The 18567-nt window shown below is 40.9% G+C and overlaps 1 protein-coding gene across 1 annotated transcript in view; it reads left to right on the forward strand.

Annotated features, from left to right (window-relative positions):
* The window catches only part of SLC25A13 (solute carrier family 25 member 13), a 161184-nt gene that overhangs the window by 69424 nt on the left and 73193 nt on the right, over window positions 1-18567 (forward strand). The window contains exon 5 of the mRNA XM_079786798.1: window positions 6777-6916. Within this exon, the coding sequence (XP_079642924.1) occupies window positions 6777-6916 (140 nt within the window). The remainder of the gene's footprint in view (window positions 1-6776; window positions 6917-18567) is intronic.

The raw sequence follows: 18567 nt of genomic DNA on the forward strand, positions 1-18567 counted from the left end.
AACTGTGATTAATATAAAAAGGCACTTGTCAAAAGGGTTTGAAATGGCAACCTTGCTATGGGAGCCTGTGGCAGCAGAGATAGGTCTGCATCCACTTACTCCATTATGTCATTTAACTCACGAATTCAACAATTTGTCTTTGCTCCCTGCTTAAAAGACGATGGCCGCCTAAGCTGTTGTTAACCACATCAGCAGGGTGGGATATTAGTGCCCTGAGAGCGAAACCACAACGTTCTGGGAGGATTGAGCACACACTGGGGAAGGCCCCCAGTGAGGTTGTTGAGAAAAAGGGTGGCCGGCCCATACAGCCGCTCAACCTTTGCATCCAAAGCCACTGCTTTCCGGTTTAACAAAAACAGCCTTTTTGTGTTTATTGTATTAATCCATGAGAGAGAGAGAGAGAGATTATGGTGCAGGGTTTGAAATAATGTAGCCTGATGAAAACCTTTTTTATTTTAATGGGAAACTTTTCCGTTGATTTGCAGCTTCAAAAAGTGAATCTTTGGGAAATTAAAGCACATTAACTGTGTTATTCTGTATGGAAACAAAAACGTAGAAAGTTAAAATTTGCATAAGTGAAGACCTTGATGATTTCAGATTACAGTGTGGCGGAGGCTAAGGAATAAGAGCCCATAGAATTTGTAAAAACAAACTCAGTCTAACCACTTAATGGCATGTGCAAGTAATTTGCCAATTAAATATTTCTAGTTATCTGAAAGATCTTCAAAGTAAAGAGTGGAGGTTCTTAATCTTTTTTAATTTCATACTTTCAGAATCATAATAGAAAATTACTTAGTTTTTCAAATCACTTGTTATTCAAAATTTTAATATATGAGTCAAGAGAAGGATGGATTTTAAATATTTGAAGAAAATTACTGCTTTTTGAGAAACGTATAAACTATGATATTTCCAAATCACACTGTGCCTGATTCTTCTTTATATCATTCATAAATATTTAGTTCCCAGAAAACATCTTTGATTAAAATGAAGACTTTAGATTTTGGAGTTTTACCATTTTAATGGTCACCTACTGTTTTAGAACACTGTGCTAGATATGCTGAGCCCTAAGACAACCCTCTAAGATACATATTTCATTCCCACTTTGCAGATTAAGTAAATAATTTGAATTAGTATAGGTAATTTGCCTGATGTCACTCATTAGTAAGAGGCAGAGCTGACAGTTTCAGGTTTTTTAAAAGTAGCTTTATTGCACTCATTTAAAGTATAATTCAGTGAGTTTTTGTATATTCACAGATTTGTGCAACCATCGCCACAGTCCATTTTAGAATAGTCTTAGGCAATCACTAATTTACCTTCTGTCTCTATGGACTTGCCTAGTCTGGACATCTATAATAAAAGGGTAATATGCTAATTAGACCCAACATCCTTCTGGACGAAGCCGGGGCTGGAGCAAAGCAGCCTGGTCCCGAGTGAAGCAGCCTGGGTCCCGGGCGCCTGCCAGCGGTGGCCAGAGCGAAGCCCGGGTCCCGGCTGCCGGAGGGAAGCGGGTACCAGCAACCAGGAGAAGGAAGGCCTACTCTTGCACAAATTTTCGTGCATTGGGCCTCTAGTTTCATATAAATGGAATCATACAGTGGGTGATCTATTGTGACTGGCTTCTTAGCATAATGTTTTCAAGGTTCACTCATGTTGTCACATGTAACAGTACCATATTCCTTTTTATTAATGAATAATATTTCATTGCTATGGATAATTATCACATTTTGTTTATCCATCCTTCAGTTAGTGGACATTTGGATTGTTTCTATGAATAATGCTGCTATGAACATTTGTGCACAAGCTTTTGGGTGGACTTATATTTTCATTTCTTTTGGATGTATATCTAGAAGTGGAATTGCTGAGTCATATGGTAATTGTGTTTAACTTTTTGAAGAACTCCTAAACTGTTCCAAAGTAGCTGCATCATTTTACGTTCCCACCAGCAGTATGTAGGGGTTTCCGTTTTTTCATATCCTCACCCCCACACACTTCTTATTAGTGGAGGTTAAGTGGTATCTCATTGTGGTTTTAATTTACGTTTTCTTAATGGCTCATAATGTCAAGCATCTTGTCATGTTTATTGACCATTTGTATGTGTGGTGGGTTTTTTTTAGGAATATCTACTCTAGCCCTGGCAGGCACTACTTAGTGGTTAGAGCATCAACCCATGCACCTAAGGATCTCGGGTTCAATTCCCGATCAAGGGTACCTGGGTTGCAGGTTCAATCCCCAGCCCTGAATGGGGCGTGTGCGGGAGGCTACCAATCTATGTGTCTCTCTCACATCAGTGTTTCTCTCTCTCCTCTCTCTCTTTCTACCCCTCCCCCCTCCTTTCCACTCTCTCTCAAAAAAAAAAAAAAAAAAACCACAAAGAAAATCAATGGAAAAAAATATCCTCGGGTGAGGATTAACAAAAAAAGAAAAGAAAGAAATATGTACTCAAATCTTTTGCCTATTTTTAAAATTGGGTGATTTTTCTTCTTTTATTGAGTTGTGATAGTACTTGGTATGTTCCAGAGTTCTTTATCGGATAATATGATTTGCGAAATTTTTCTCCAATTCTGTAGTCTGTTTTTTCACTTTTGTTGAATACAAAAGTTTTAAATTTTTAAGTCCAATTTACCTGTTATTTTCCTCCGTTGCTTGTGTTTTTGGTGTCATCTCTAAGAAACCATTTCCTAATCTGGAGTACAAAGATTTTTGTCTGTTTTCTCCTGTAAGAACATCACAGTCTAACCTCTTTATATTTAGGTCTTTGCTCCATTTTGGGTTAGTTTCTGTATGTGGTGTAAGGTAGGGTTCTAACTTTTTCTTCTACATGTGATATCCAGTTGTCCCAGCACCATTTGCTAAAAAGGCTAATCTTTCCCTATGAATTGTCTTGTCAGCCTTTATGAAAATCAATAGAACATAAGTGCAAGGCTTTGTTTCTTGACTACCAATTCTGTTGCATTTGTCTGTATGTCTATCTTTATGCCAGTACCATACAGTCTTGATTACTAGAGCTTTGTAATAAATTTGAAATACAACTTTGTATGTTTTTTTTTCCCAAGATTGTTTTGCTATTCTTGGTCCCATTTGAATTTTAGGATCAGCTTGTCAATTTCTGCAAAGAAGCCAGCTTGAATTTTGATAAGGATTATACTGAACCTATAGATCACTTTGGGGAGTATTGCCATTTCAACAGTATTAAGTCTTCCAGTCTATGAGCATAAAATGTCTTTCTATTTACTTGGGTCTTCATTCATTTCTTTTAAATGTATTTTATAATTTTTAGAGAATAGGTTTAGCATATCGTTTATTAAATTTATCTCTAAGTATATGGAATTGTTTTCTTAATTTCATTTTTTGGGTTGCTTATTTTCAGTGTATGGAAACACAATTGATTTTTATATGTTGATCTTGTATCCTTCAATCTCGCTGGACTCATTTAATAGTGGATTCCTTAGGGCTTTCTATATATAAGATCATGTCATCTGCAACCAGCTTTTAAAAATAACAATCTTTCTACTACAACCGTACTCTGTAGCCTGGGAAATTTATTAACTTGGGGGAAATTAGTTGACTTTGAGGTTATATTTAGGAAAGAAAAGTTGCCACTTTGTAGTTGTCTTTTTGTCACCGAGAAAGAAAAATACAGCAGACTTTTAGGCTCAAAACATTTGTAGAGAAAGCAAAGTCCCACAAATAAACTCAAAGAATCCTTGAGCTTATTTTGGTGAAGTCTTGCTTTAAATAATATCACCATTATTGGTATATTATGGGAACTTCCTATAGTCCTTCCAAACATAATTTGTTTGGCACAGACTGAAATAACAATGATTATACTTTAAGAGATAAGCATTCTAATTTGTTTTTACTTTTAAGTAGGATTGGGTGAGCTATGAAAAATATGACCTTAAATATCCAAAATGTATAGCTAGTGCTTCATTCATATTCCAGTGCTCATTCAGTTTTGCTTCTTTGCCTCTGTGACCTCACCCTGGTAAGATTTTAAGAACTTGTGTTTTAGGCCAGGAGAGACCTTCTTCTAATTCTTTTGAAGTGAATGATAAATCTGCCAAATAATGCTTATTTGAAAGCTGTCAGCGGGTGAGTTATGAGTTATAGTTATGTATATATAGTACACTGAACTAATAAGTAACCAAGAAAAACTAAAACATTTTGCGTTTCCTCTTTCCTCTCCAGGACTACAAGTCAGGCTTGCACAAGTCAGGGAAATGTAAGGTTTAGTGATAGCATGGCCCTAAGGTGGACGCCTGGAGTTTTTCTTGGTAAAGCTCATGGGATTTCCCACAGAAGCTCGAGCACAGAGCAGAATTTCAAAATCATTTTGGTTTATTTGTTTCTGATTTTCCTACTATAAGATAGGAGGCATATTCTTACCTTTCGTTGTCTCACAAGGCATGGAGAAATCTGAAACAGTACAGGTTTATAGGGTTGACAGTTTGTAGAGTTGAGATGATCTTAGGGATCACATATTGCTCTCTCCTGTAGTGTGACTAGATTTCAGTACTGCAGGCTGGCATTTGCATGAGAGGTGAGCTCTGTGGAAGAGTGGAAAAGGCTCTAGCCTTAATACCTTCTGTTACTTTCCTTCATGGAAAGGAAGGACCTCATTTTTGACAGGCAGCCTATGATTATTACATTACAACTTAACTTCATCAGGATGCTTGATGGGAAGGAATATTTATCTCACCGGAATGCAGAAAAATGGCCAGAAAGCCATTATTGTTTGTATAGTATTTCTCTAATGTTTTATTGCAGTGTAAAATTTTATTTACAGTGTAAAAAAATTGTGTTTTTTCTTTTGCATCTTTGTCATTGGCACATCAATTCTCATTAGATAATTTATTGTTCTAGATTAGAAGATTGTGGGAGCCTTCCTTAAACCTCTATTGGGCCTGCTTTGTATAGAGCTATAGAACTTGAGAACTAGACAGGAGCTACAGGTCATCTGAGTTAATATCTATTTTTATCACTGAAGACGTCCACTTTCGTAGCCATGAGAACAATACCTGGCACAATGTGAGAGCCTACAAAATATCAGCTACCAGTCAGTACAATCTGAACCCATTATTTGAATTTGAATTTGGTAATTTCTTCTCAGGTGTTTTAGAGCCGAAGAAAACTTGTGGCATCTCCCTCTACCCAATTCTTTTCACTGAGGACCACCCCTCCATCTCCGCAGATCCTCGGGGAGTCTTTCCTTTTGTAAAAAAATTTTAATTCTTGATTCAGTTCATTTTTCTTACGTCCTATCTCCTTTTCCCCCCTAAAAGGAGAGAAGACAGAATAAATTCAAAGAAATTGAAGGTTGCCCTTTAAAACTTTTTATTTTGCTGTCAGGGCCAGCCAGAGGTTTTCTACCACCTTTCATAAAATTTATGCCTGGCATAATTCTGATTTTTACTACCTTCTCTGTGCAAATACACACCCAACCTTAATGCTGGTGGTGGCACTACTGTTTCTTCATGGCAAGACTTTAAAATTTTCTGGAAACTTGAAACTCATGGGATAAAATCTTGTGGGTGTCATGGAGGTGGAAATAGGAAGTTTGGGGGAAACAGTGGAAACATATGCCAACGTTTTTGGCATCCTTTATAGGACTAACGAACTTTGCTCTTCTTTCTTATTTTAGACACAGGTAAAAACCAAAAAACAAGGTAGCAGGCACAGTGTACTCATAAAAATAAGCAGGTTTGGTAGTTATATTTAACCATGTGAAGGCCAGGACAAATTTCATTAATATAATAATAGTCTGTATTCCCTCTAACCTCCAAACACACACTTTGCGGGGGGGGGGGGGGGGGGGGCGGGGGCGAGGAGACTAGCAAATAAAAACATGAGGTTTTAGAAAAGAAAGGTTTTTCATATTGTTGTTTTCTTTTCTCTGTCAGTCCTCTTACAGTTTTGTAGAAGAGGCTAAAAAGAGGTGAAGAATCAATACTAGCACATTTGGTAGCCCATCTTAAAATGGGATAATTTGAGAACTTCTGTCAAGCTAAACATATGCCGTGGAAAGTTAAAGAATTGGGCTGCTGGCTTTTCCTCCCACCATCTTTGTCTTCAAGCGTGGCTTGATAAATAGTGGAAATTTCTAAAATTCAAAAAGGGTCTTAGTGCTGTTGAATATGTGCTTTAAGATTTATCTAACTGATTTCTAAATCCTCAAAAATGTTTCAATAACTCGATAAAGGACTGTATTTAAAGTGTCATATGTGTTTCTGTATGCACAGGGCTGGGCAAAAGTAGGTTTATACTTGTAATACACATAAATAATACAGTAATTAATAAATAATAATGCAAGAATAAACTCTGTGTTTTGTGTACTTACAACTGTAAACCTGTTTTGGCCACCCTTGTATATGTTTCCTGCTACTGAAGATTGAATTATATCCATTATGCCTAGAAAATATTTTTTGTTGAAACAAAATATATGAGATGATGATATTAGATGTATAGCTTATTACTTTGGTTTAGTTTCCTACTGCCTTTTACAGGTGTGTGTGTGTGTGTGAGTGTGTGTGTGTGTGTGTGTGTGTGTGTGTGTGTTGTCCCCCTCTTTATATGGTGGGATTATTAATTTTGATTTCTTAACTGACTCCATAAGGATTCCAACTTTTACTTCTGCCATGGTTTTATAATCTGTGTGTGTTTTTTTAAGTTGAGTTACCTTTTATAAGAAGAAAGTAGCAATGTCCATTTAATAGCAGATTTTATAAGGCTGAACCTGAGTGGCTTTGTTTTAATCAACCTTTCTTTTCTCTTTTCAGAGGACGTTAAACAAGGCTTTGAACAGACCACAATTCATCAACGTATTCCATTCAACTGGGACTCAGAATTTGTGCAACTGCATTTTGGAAAAGAAAGAAAGAGACACCTGACATATGCGGAATTCACTCAGTTCTTGCTGGTGGGTCTCACTCTTGAAAAGAGTAAATAAGTGAAACTGGGGTCCTGGTTTACTTTGGAACTCTGGACCAGACCATCCCATCTGGAGATATTTCTCTAGCAGGGTGTAGAATGGCTCTTACAGATTGGGTAGGACCCTTTCCCAGGAAATCAAGTGATTTGATCAAAGATCACGTAAGTCAGGAGGGGCAAACTTGGAACTTCAACTCTTGACTATGACTAGTTCCACTGCTATTTACCAATACGTCATTTTCCCAGAGAAATGGGTAGATGTCTTTATTAGCATCTAACAGTGCTGTCGTTTCATCTGAGGCCTTGCATAGACAAGGCACAGAGTCTGGAGCGTGGCTGTATGTTGGAGTTACCTGGTGAGCTTTAAAACTGTCGTTACTTAGTCCCCACCTCTAGAGATTAGATTTTGTTTGATTTGCCGAGGGGGTCGGGGCGGGGGGGGGGGGGGGGGAGGCAGACAATCTGGGCATTAGGACATTTCAAGCCTCTTAGGTGCTTCCTTTGAGAACCACTGTTGAAAGGGCACTGGCTGTCCATGTCCAGGGATGAACATGGCCTTGTCACTCCTGCTCCTCCCCCCCCCTGCACCCACATTGTGATCTTATCACTAGACCACTGCTGATGCCAAAGGAAGAGTAGTAAGAAAATAGGATTATAGTATACTTTTCCTTTTGAAGCATACTTTTTAAAATGTTTTAACTATAACATTAACATTTAGCCCCAGACACCATTACCTACCTGACATGTGGGTCTATATGATAAACCACTCTTTCTTTTGGATTTTCAGGCATTATTTTTGTTTTTCTTAACAATTAAATTTGATATTTTATTAAATGTAATATTTTATAAATGTTTTATTGATTGATTTTTGGAGAGAGAGAGAGAGAGAGAGAGAGAGAGAGAGAGAGAGAGAGAGAGAGAGAGAGAAACATTGATTAGTTGTTCCACTCATTGATGTGTTCATTGGTTGATTCCTGTATATGTCCTGACTGGGGATCAAACCCACAACCTCGGCATATTGGGAAGATGCTCTAACAAACTGAGCTACCCGGCCAGGGCTTTTAGTAAATGGAATAGTTTGAAAGAGTCATTTAATGGGATTCGTTCGCTGTGTTTAAATTCAAGGTCTTGAGGAAAAGTTTTCCAGAGAAACCACCTTCTGTTCTTTGTCACTAGTAATGTCAGCAGCAGGTACCCTGAGGTCCCTGCCTCTCTGTGTGCCCCAGACCTTGTCAGAGCCTTCTGAGGAGTGGTTGGAAACAGATGCGGGGTGGAGGATACTGGGGGCACACACACACACACACACACACTGCGCCGTGTGCTCATTCAGTCAGCATTTTGTGGCATCCATCCCTCGGCACCAGCATATGTAATAGATTGACTTTAATAGGTGCTTCTCGTTTTGACTTTCACTGGTGTTGTTATGATGTATGAAATTGTCATGCTGTTTACTCTGCTTTTATTTTCCTGGCCTTTGGAACCTTACAACAAGATATCTTAAACCTGCTTTTGTAGTATTCTTTAAAAAAACATGGCCATGTCTATGAAACACGCTCCCTCGCCCCCCCCCCAACCCCCCCCCCCCCCCCCCGCCAGTGCAGTTCTATATCAACATAAACCTATGTGAAAAACTCAGGTGGAGAATGGAATTCAACTTGGATTTTTGCTGTTGTTTATACAAGACACTGGCATGCAGTAGGAGGTGGTATTCATTTTGATGAGGAATAATTACAATAATGCTATTGAGACAAATGCCTCAAATTGACTTTATGGAATACAGCCTAATTAACTTTGAGTCTTAATGGGATGTTAGCAGTAGTAAGGCTGATCACGTTTTTCTTTAAGCAAGTATCAATTATGCTGCATTGAGTCGGCTGTCTAGCACTCCCAGCGGCATCTAGGTCTTTCTCAAGATGTGGAGAAGTCAGTCAAAGACGAGATGACTCAGGGATTACTGGCGAGGTTTCCTGCTTCACCGTGTAGGGCATTCACTAGAATTTGACTCCACTCTCTAATGGTGAGTGGGCCCATCCCACAGTGTCCTGCATAGGATGGTTTTGACTTTGTAGCCTAAATGCACATGCCCAATTTTTACTTGGTTAAAATAGCTTAGGTCGGGCCTTGCTTTTATGTCCCACTCCAGGCCCAGAGTGAAAGGAAGGAAGGGATGCATCATAATAGACTGTATATGAATGCCAATGAAATGCCAGTTTTGATGTCTACCATTGAGTCACCCCAAACCCCCCCAACGCCCCCTCACACACACTAAATGTTTTTGTTGGCTTCCTTTGAACTTTTGTCTGGATTCAGGGAACTTCTAATAGATAGACATGAACTCAGTCTCCTACGTTTCAGACTCTTGCTTTGTCAAGCGTGCACCCGCCCTGCTGCTCTAGGGCAGGGCTCAGAGACACAGGCACCAGCTCCCTGGCTGGCGCCAGGCTCAGGAAGGCAGACACTCGGCTGCTCAAGACGTGAAAGAACTGCCACCGTGCATGCTGCTACCTGTCACCTGCAGCCAAAGGAGCAACCGGGATGTGCTTGTGGCTTCAGGAGTCTGGGCAGTACATAGAGACAGCGCTGCTCCACCCCCACGGAAGGTTCTGGAAGGTAGAACCTTCAGCCACTTGAATCCGTACACTCGTGTGTGTTACCTATGCTTGTGTGGTTGGTGGACAGTGCCGTTCTCTGCACGGTCAGGTTTTCTTTTCTTCCTTTAATAAACGTTTTGCTTTGTGATAAGCCACCATGTGTGTGGCTATGCAGACATCACACGTGCATCTGTGTACAGTCCGGACCAGCTGCCCACCCACCGAGACGGTGCTGGTCACAGGCATCCCTCGAGTGCTGAGATGGTGTGTTGTTTTCTATATTTTGGTTATAAAGTTCATAAAATGGTGGATAAGTTTGATATTCTTTGAACTAAACTTACCTTGTTTATACTTCACATCTAAAGTATAGCGTTGAAGTAAGCAAATCCCCCTTCCTGGAGTCTTGTTCAGAAGGGGGTGGGGCAGTGGTCGGCAAACTCATTATTCAACAGAGCCAAATATCAACAGTAGAATGATTGAAATTTCTTTTGAGAGCCAAATTTTTTAAACTTAAACTTCTTCTAATGCCACTTCTTCAAAATAAACTCGCCCAGGCCGTGGTATTTTGTGGAAGAGCCACACTCAAGGGGCCAAAGAGCCGCATGTAGCTCGCGAGCCGCAGTTTGCTGACCACGGGGGTGGGGCCACAGTCCTGTTACTGCATCATTGACACCGTGGCCCTCACTGCTGCTGGTTTTCATGCCCAGTTCCATCATCGCCACTTCACGCAGGAGTGGTGGCGTGTGTGTGTGAATGTGAACACAGTGTTATATGTGGGTAGGGATGTGTATTTTAAAATATCCTATAAACTTTCCACTCACCTCTCTCTCAGCTCCGAGAGCAAACTCTAATTTTATGGTGGCTAAGTTGAATAATTCATTGTAGCATACTGAAAACAGTATTCTTAGAAAAGAATTCTGAGACGTTTTTGTGTTCTATGTCTGCCAGAACCTCCTGATCATGAATAATATTAACATCAAACTCTCTACCCTGTTTGGAAGTGTTTCTTGTGCTGTGATTATTACTCACTTGGCGTAAACCACCCAATTCAGCACGTGTTTGCTGAGGATGCAGGATTTACTGTGAGGCCGTAAGCAGAGGGCCAGAGAGCAGCGATAACTACTTTGGAGACACTTGTACTTGTCTAAGGGTTGTTCCTGTGTTTTTCTGCCTGATAGTTCCAAAGAAACAATCACAAACGGTTATGAAATGTACACCCTATAAGATTGCTCTATTTTATTTTTTTTTATTAATTCTCACCTGAGGATATTTTTATTGATTTGAGAGAGAAGAGAGGAGAGAGAGAAACATCGATTGATTGCCTCCCCTATGCATTTGGACAGGAGATTAAACCCACAACCTAGGTATCTGCCCTGACCAGGTATTGAACCCACCACCTTTTGGTGTATGGGACAATGCTCCAACCAACTAACTGACCATTGGTTACTCCCTTGTGGCATCAACGCTTATGGCAAATATAAACCTGAAATTAGCATTCAGAGTACGGTTAGAGCAGCCATCCAAAGTACGAACTTAAAGGGCACATACCAGCAGAAGGTCATCTAGTTCACTGCCCTATTTTACAGATAAGGAGATTGAGGCCTTTCACTTTAGAAGCTCTTAAGAGGTATCTCATTTGTAATTTTGATTTGCATTTCCCCAGTGACCAATGATGCCAAGCATCTTTTATGTCCTTATTGGCCACTTGTATGTCTTGTTTGGAGACATGTTTATTCAGACCCATTACCCATTTTTATTGGATGGACATCGTAGGCAACTGTGAGCACAGAGTGAAAGGCCTCTTAAACTCTTGTGCCAAATTATTCTGTGGGGTCGTACTAAGAGTCACTCTAAAAAAAAAAAAAGTAATAATAGTAACAATCTCTATAATTTACAAAGTGCTTTTAAATATTCTGTTTCTGGTAACAGCATCACACACAAAAAAACCCGAGGGGTAATTATCATTATACCCTATTATATGCAGAAGAATAAACAGGCTCTAGGACAACATTTTCCATTTACAGGTAATTTTCTGGGGAAAACACTCATGTCTTTCATTAGGTTCCCAAGGGTATACCCCAAAAGACTACAGAGAGACTGTTCTAGAGCTTAGCTTCTTCCATAATAAGATCACAGACCTGTGAGGGATTCAAAAGTATGATGCTGTTACCACCATAGTGTGTGGTCTGCAGGGCCCAGGCTACGAAGGGTTAGTCTCTGTTCTGGAAGGGGCAGTGCTTCTGAATGAGGTGAACAGTCAGGCACTGCTAGACGTTTAACATTTCTGACCCCTATCAGATATGATCATTAAAAAAGGGTGTGTGTTCCTGTTCTTTCCATTTACTTTTTGATAATGTTTTATAATCATAGGCATATATTTTACACAGAATTATTACAATTTAAATCTAATCCACCCATTTCTAGTGGCTCCAGTCTCTTAATAGAAAAGTCTAGGATTGCCACCAAATCCTATCTATATAGGGTGTCCCCCCAAAAATGTACTAGTATACACACACTTTGAACAATTATAAAGGCAGTGTTTATTAAAATACATTTCATTTTCAAAATTGAGTTATCAGCTGTTAAAGCGTGTATACATTTTTTGGGACATCCTGTACTTGAAAACTATTGCTCTTAGCTGCCTCTCATAGAGCGTTTTTCAGCTGAGATAATGCTTTGACTTGCGTTTGTCCTTACACTCACCTTTGGTGTCAGGCAGTTGCTATTGTTTCTGTGTGAAAGATGAGCACACGGAAGCTTGGAGAATTTTTCTAGATTTGGTCATGATGAGACAGGTGGAACTGAAGTTGATTTTCGTTTTCCTAAATCTCTAACAGAGTTTTGTCAAATGTCATATGACATTTTTCTACAGTGATTCTTTTAAAAGACGGTGTTCTGGGCCTCTGTCCCCACCAAGGATCTGCTTCAGTAGGTCCTATATATGTATTGGGCCTAAGAAACTGCCTTTCAAGCAAGCATCCTGAACTGTGGCGTTCCAGACGGTCCCCATGGAGAAACACTGGTCTAGCCTCTGAAACCCTGACTGTTGAAAGCACAGAACCTGGTCTTCATCCCAAGGTTGATGGGGAGCTCTGAGAGGCACACACGGTCGGATTTGTGTTTCAGAAAGATCACTCTGGCTATCGCGTGGAAGTCACATGGAGAGGGCTCTGATGAAGGGGAGGGGGAGCAGTTGGTTCCTTCCAATCCAAGACAGAAGCAACTCTGGCCTGGGTTGGAGGTAGTGGTGATGAGCCAAAGTAAATGGGGCCAAGAGAAGTTAAAGGCATAGACCTGACCAGGCGTGGTGATAAGATGAGGTCAGTAAGGATGCGCAGAACTCATGGTTGACTCCTAGGTTTTGGGCTTAGGCAAGTGGGAGGATGGTAGTGGTTTGCTGAGTTGGGGGCGTAGGAGGATGAGGAGGAGGGAGTTCTAATGAGGGCTGCAGAGCAGTGCTTAGCTTTTAATTGCCTTTCATGTGTGTGTTGCTGGATTGTTTCCACCTCCTCTCCTCAGTTCCTTGGAGTTAGGATGATACTCTAGGATCTCCACCTATGGCCACACAGACCAAAGAATTGCGTTTCCCACTTTATGGAGCCAGGGCATTTCCAAAGAATTGCGTTTCCCACTTTATGGAGCCAGGGCATTTATTCTGTTTCCAGGGGCCTTGAAGAGGAATCATCAAGAAATCAGCAATGCTGTAAATTGGAGGAGATTTTGAAGTTGGGGTTTTATTAGTTAGCTAAGAAACAGGATGGCTGACTTGGGAGGGAATCGGACTAAACATTACCTGTCATGTCTTCTCATCAAATAGCATTTAAGAATGAAGTTACCTGACCCAGTGGAGAGCCCCAATCACAAAGGTGGTGTGAGTGTTTACCTTTATTCTGGTTGCCCTTTTGTCAGAAGAGGATGAGGAAACCCTGAGAGGTGAATCATAGTGGGCAGAGCTCGGGGTAGAACCTAGGAATAGAGCTGCGTCTGGTGTCGCAGACTGGCCACTCATATTGGTAAGGACCCTCGATGTCAGATCACGTGACCCCCATGGCAGTCCTGGTGGGTACCAAAGCATATTCATGCTAATATGCAGCTGAACAAGTTTGGTTCATATATATATACACATACGTGTGTGTGTGTGTGTGTGTGTGTGTGTGTGTGTGTGTGTGTGTATAGAGGAAAGGAGAGGGATAGAGAGATAGAAGCATCAGTGTTGAGAGAGAGTCATTGATTGGCTGCCTCCTGCATGCCCCTCATGGGGGAACAAGCCCGCAACCCAGGCATGTGCCTTTGATTGGAATCGAACCTAGGACCCTTCAGTCCGTAGGCCAACGCTCTATCCAGCTAGGGCAAGTTTGGTTCTTTTTGTGAAGTCAAATTGACCATTATTTTGGCTTATGGGTTGACATGACCTACCAATCTGCCCAAATCTTCTCTGTGTAAAATGGACATTTTGGTTATTCAGGTTCTGGTGGTTGCCACATAGCCCTCGGCCACTGCTCCTAGTCAGCTGTGGTCTGGATTTTCTAGTCACCATCACTGTGGTTTGCTGTTATGTTTTCATGGCATCCTGGTTTAAGACAAAACTTTCAACACAGGAGGTTACTGTAGATGTTAAAAAAGAAATTGTTCCTCTTCACCATCAATCAAAACAAAACATAACCTTCAATCCCTGCAACGTCAATTTCTCAAGCGTTGGAACTGATGGAACATTTTGGGCGTTAACAAAAAGCAATCCCTGTTCTAGACCTTGCTGAAGCCACGAAGTTTAAACAGGTCCATGGATAACTGGCAAGGTCCTTGCTTCGGATTGAGTAACCTGAGCCATTTGTGCCTCCCCGTTGTCCCCAAACTTGCCATTTGTATTAGTTAAACTATCGAGACCATGGATCTTTAGTAGCTGGAGATCTTGATTATATTTGCATTTTTAACATATGAGTGCTTTTTATGTTGATTTTAAGTCGAACCAGATGGGATCTGCACTGCAGGTTGGCTACTGTTTCATCACTACAGCACCATTTGAAGTTCCAAAATGAAATAATGAGTAAAAGGAGCTTTTATGACTAAGAGTTGTTTGCCCTCAGCTCTGCCAGGAGATTAGATTGTGTGTTGTGTCCAAATGAAAGGCATTGCTAGTTTGGCGATGGGTAACCACAGAGGTGGTAAGATCCTGGTCACTTGGAGAATCAGATGCAGGACATTTCGTTCACATTGCCTTTTCTACTGTCAGGGAAAAAAGAAATCAACGTTTGTTGTGCTGTTGTGTCCATGGCGTTAGTCAGCTTGCTGTTTGTGGAACAGCCTGTTGTGCAGGCTTTTACAGTAACATCCTGGTAAAAATGAACCTTCCATATGGCATCTCCCCAGCCGTTACCCACTGTGAAGTTTAAGGTTAACTCCGAAGAGCAAGGAAATTTAGAGGGAAAAGCTCAGTTCTTCGTTTCTGCCGAAGTGTTGCTTGCCTGCAGTGCCACAAAACCTGCTTCTAAAGACCCTTTGAATTAAAGGCCCCACCCAGTGAATTGGGGATAAAATTTCAATGTGAACTGACTGCATGGGCTGAATATGGAAAGCACAGGAAGATGTTAAGAATGGGAACTACTTGTCTCTCTACCTATTCCATTGCTGAGTTCCATTGTTACTCTTTAAAAATATGTGGATTTTTAACTAGAATTTTTTTCTTCAAAACAGCATAGGAAAATGAAAATGAAATGGGTACTTATATATTAAATAGTGTGCAAGTTCTGATACTGGATGTAATATGGAATTGATTTGAAATAGGGCTCAATGTGATGCCATAATTTATAAGCACACCTTCTTTATACATGTTTGTTCCTTGTTTTCATAGTGACTTGCCATTTCCCCAGAATTCTTCTACATCCCCCCCTCCCCGCTCCCAAAGGAATTCTTTTGAATCCTACTGTTACTGGTAACTCCCTGCTTTTTAAAAAGTTTTAGATTTTCTTTCAAATTCCAAAGCTGTACAAAACACAAAAATGCAAACTAGCCAGGGGTCTTTTTTGGTGTTCGTGGCTTTATAATACAAATCATCCGGATAGGCCGCTTGTTTTGAGGGTCTATTGGTCTAGGTGTTTTTGTTCCTGATAAATTGTTCTCGGGCCGAAGCACACACTTGCATGTCTGAATAGAGGCGGAGGGAATTTTTGCATTCAAAATATACCCACTTGAAAATTGGAGATTATTAAGGAAATGACAGGCCTGAAACTATTAGAAGCGTGAATGTTAGACCTAACGTGGCGTAACCCCTCTATATGTTTATTTCTGTACAGCTAGCAATTTTGAAGAGTTTGATTTTTTTCCCCCCTACAGCAACCTGAATGGGTGTGTTGAAGCCTTTGGAAACAGTGGCCATAAAAGCCTATTCCGTTAATTGTATGCACTGGAATAGAAGGAGCGGAAACAGTCGCTGGCAGATACAAAAGGGAAAGTGGACCTCCTTGCCTGGGCTTGGGCAGAACTGCCGTGGCGATAGCTGTGTGCCCGCTCGGGGGCCTTCGGCCTCAGGTAGAGGAGGGCCCTTCTCTTCAGCAAGCACCCCTTTACCTGGCACTCACAGGAGCAGATTGCAGAGCTGTGCCACCTCCTGGGGGTTGCACAGTTTCTTGGCCCGAGACTTCACTGTCAGTACTCACTTATTTAGGGATCAGTTCCTTTTTTGTCTGCCTGCCCTTTCTATGTGCTGTGGCATGATCTCATCTATTTCCACAACTGTTACTTTTCTTCTCCCGGTTTTTGGTAGGCCTGCCTCTGAAAAGGAACGCGTAGGTTAGTTAACTGGGGCTTCAGAGCCAGACCGCACGGGTGGGGGGCGGGGAGGTGGGAATCCAGTTTCATCCTTAGCGTGATGTGATCCACGGCTGCTCTTTACCTCATATTTCCATCTGCAAATTCCATCTGCAAAATGGAGGTGATGGTCGGCCCACCTTATAAGGATGTTGGGTGGATTCGAAGAGATGAAGGAAGAAAGCACAACAGTCCCTGGAGCATAGCAACACTTAAAAACAGTAAACGTTAGCCCTTTGAATTTCTCCCGAAAACCCTGTTATCTACATCTCCCAGATTTATGTTTCTACCTGTACCTCTAACTTTCTTTCGTTTGTAGCTTAGCGTTTATTTATAACTTAAACTCATCTCACCCCAAGTTTCTCATCTTGGTCAACCCACCTCATCGCTTTCCCCTCAAGTTTTCTCCTTTGTGGTAAAGGCTTCTGACTCCCCCATCATCCACAGTGGGGATTCTTTGAGATACATCCTGCTCCTATTTTTACATACAAGCGAGCACTGCAACGTTTTCTTTAAATCTCTTTTCCAGCTATCTGTCCAGATCGACTTAGGATCCTCCGACAGAGATTTTACCCACGGCAGCTTAAGTCAGTAGTGTAAAAATCTGTTTTGGAATCAGGCTCCTCCTGGCTGTGTGACTTTAGACCTGTTACTTAGCCTCCATGAGCTTCAGGTGCCTCCGTAAGATGAAGATAATATTATTACTTCGAAGAATGATTGTGAGGCTTAAACGAAATACTGCCTTTGGCGTTCTTGGCATAGCCTCTGGCCTGTAGTAGGTGTTTAAACCTCCAGCTGTTACTGTCATTCCCCACCCTGTCTGGTCTTCATCTCCTGTGGCTGTTCAAGATGACTCAGCAGAACGGCTGTTTCTTACTCATGATTTTTTTTCTTTTGAAGGACTCAAATGACTTAGGTTGGAAAGGACTTTAGAGGTTTTGAAACCATTCACCTCTACAAAAATCAAAGCTACCATTTATTAAGCGCCTGTCATGCATGACGCCTCATTTTTACAACCCTGTGTAGTAGGTGTTGCTGGGGCTCTAAGATGCAAACACAGGGCCCTGAGCCCTCCCAGCTGGGAGTGTTGTGACTGATATTTGAGCTCTGCCCATTCATTCCTGTTTCAAACTGCAGCTCTTGTCTGTTTCAGACTTCAGATTTTTGTCTTCATAACATATTGCTTCCATATTAAAGTAAATAAAATAATGTCTTGACATATGTTCCTTAGTTGAACAGATACTTCCAATGACTGGGAGAGAACCTGCTACTTTGCCAGGTAGTCAGTCCAATTTATTGCTGAATATTTAGACAGGTTAAATACTTCTGTGCTTTGTGCTAAAACCTGATCCCTATATTTTCTCTCCATTGATTTATTTTTAAGAACTACAGAAAGTCAGTATAACATGTTTCTTTTTTTTTTTTTTTTAATCTGATAGTCCTTTAACCTTTAAATATTTGAATGTAAGTTGCTTCTCCCATTGTTCTCACCTCCGCCACATGGATGCGGAGTTTATCCATTCTGGTCCTCTTTGCTTTAGAAATGAACATTATCTTATGTATGTTCTATTCCATGCATAGCAAACATTCTCTGTCCCAGTTTTATCCCTCTGGGTTCAACTCTAGGAACCATTAGGATCTCGGCAGCCCTAAGTCCACATTAGGTTGTTTTTAAATAGCTTCAAAGGTGCCAGTGGAGAGCTTGAAGTCACTGCCATGTGTATGGAGCCTGGATATTTATTGCCAACATCATTCATTCTCAAATTAAGTATTTATAGAGCACTTATGTGTTAGCTCCCAGGGCCTCCTCATTTGTCTTTCTCCTTCTCAGTCTCTCGGGATTGTGAGCAAATGAGTCAACAGTGAGCAAGGCCAGCAGAAGCCTTTAGATTTGGTTCCTGCCCTCCATGGTATCTGCTATTGTTGGGCAGACAATGCTGGCACTCTGAGCGCATACTTTTGCCTTAATGAAAAAGTATCAAGAATGTTATTGTTTTCTCATGAAAATAGGCAACAGAAAAATCTAGAGCATTGAGAATAATTTAAAAGGAAATTGAATTTTATCTGTTCATAGCTGTTAAGATTTGTAAGTGTCAACTTTGTGATCAGATTCCTGCCAGCAGCATTACCGGACTCCCCATGAAGTGCAGTGCAGTATCAGGAGCATCATCCGAGGGGAGGAACTGCCTGGGTTTGAATTCCAGCTTTGCCGCTTCCTGTCAGTCAGGCCCTATTTTCAACCGCT

Source organism: Cnephaeus nilssonii, assembly GCF_951640355.1.
Source record: "Cnephaeus nilssonii genome assembly, chromosome: 12".
Taxonomy (NCBI): Eukaryota; Metazoa; Chordata; class Mammalia; order Chiroptera; family Vespertilionidae; genus Cnephaeus; species Cnephaeus nilssonii.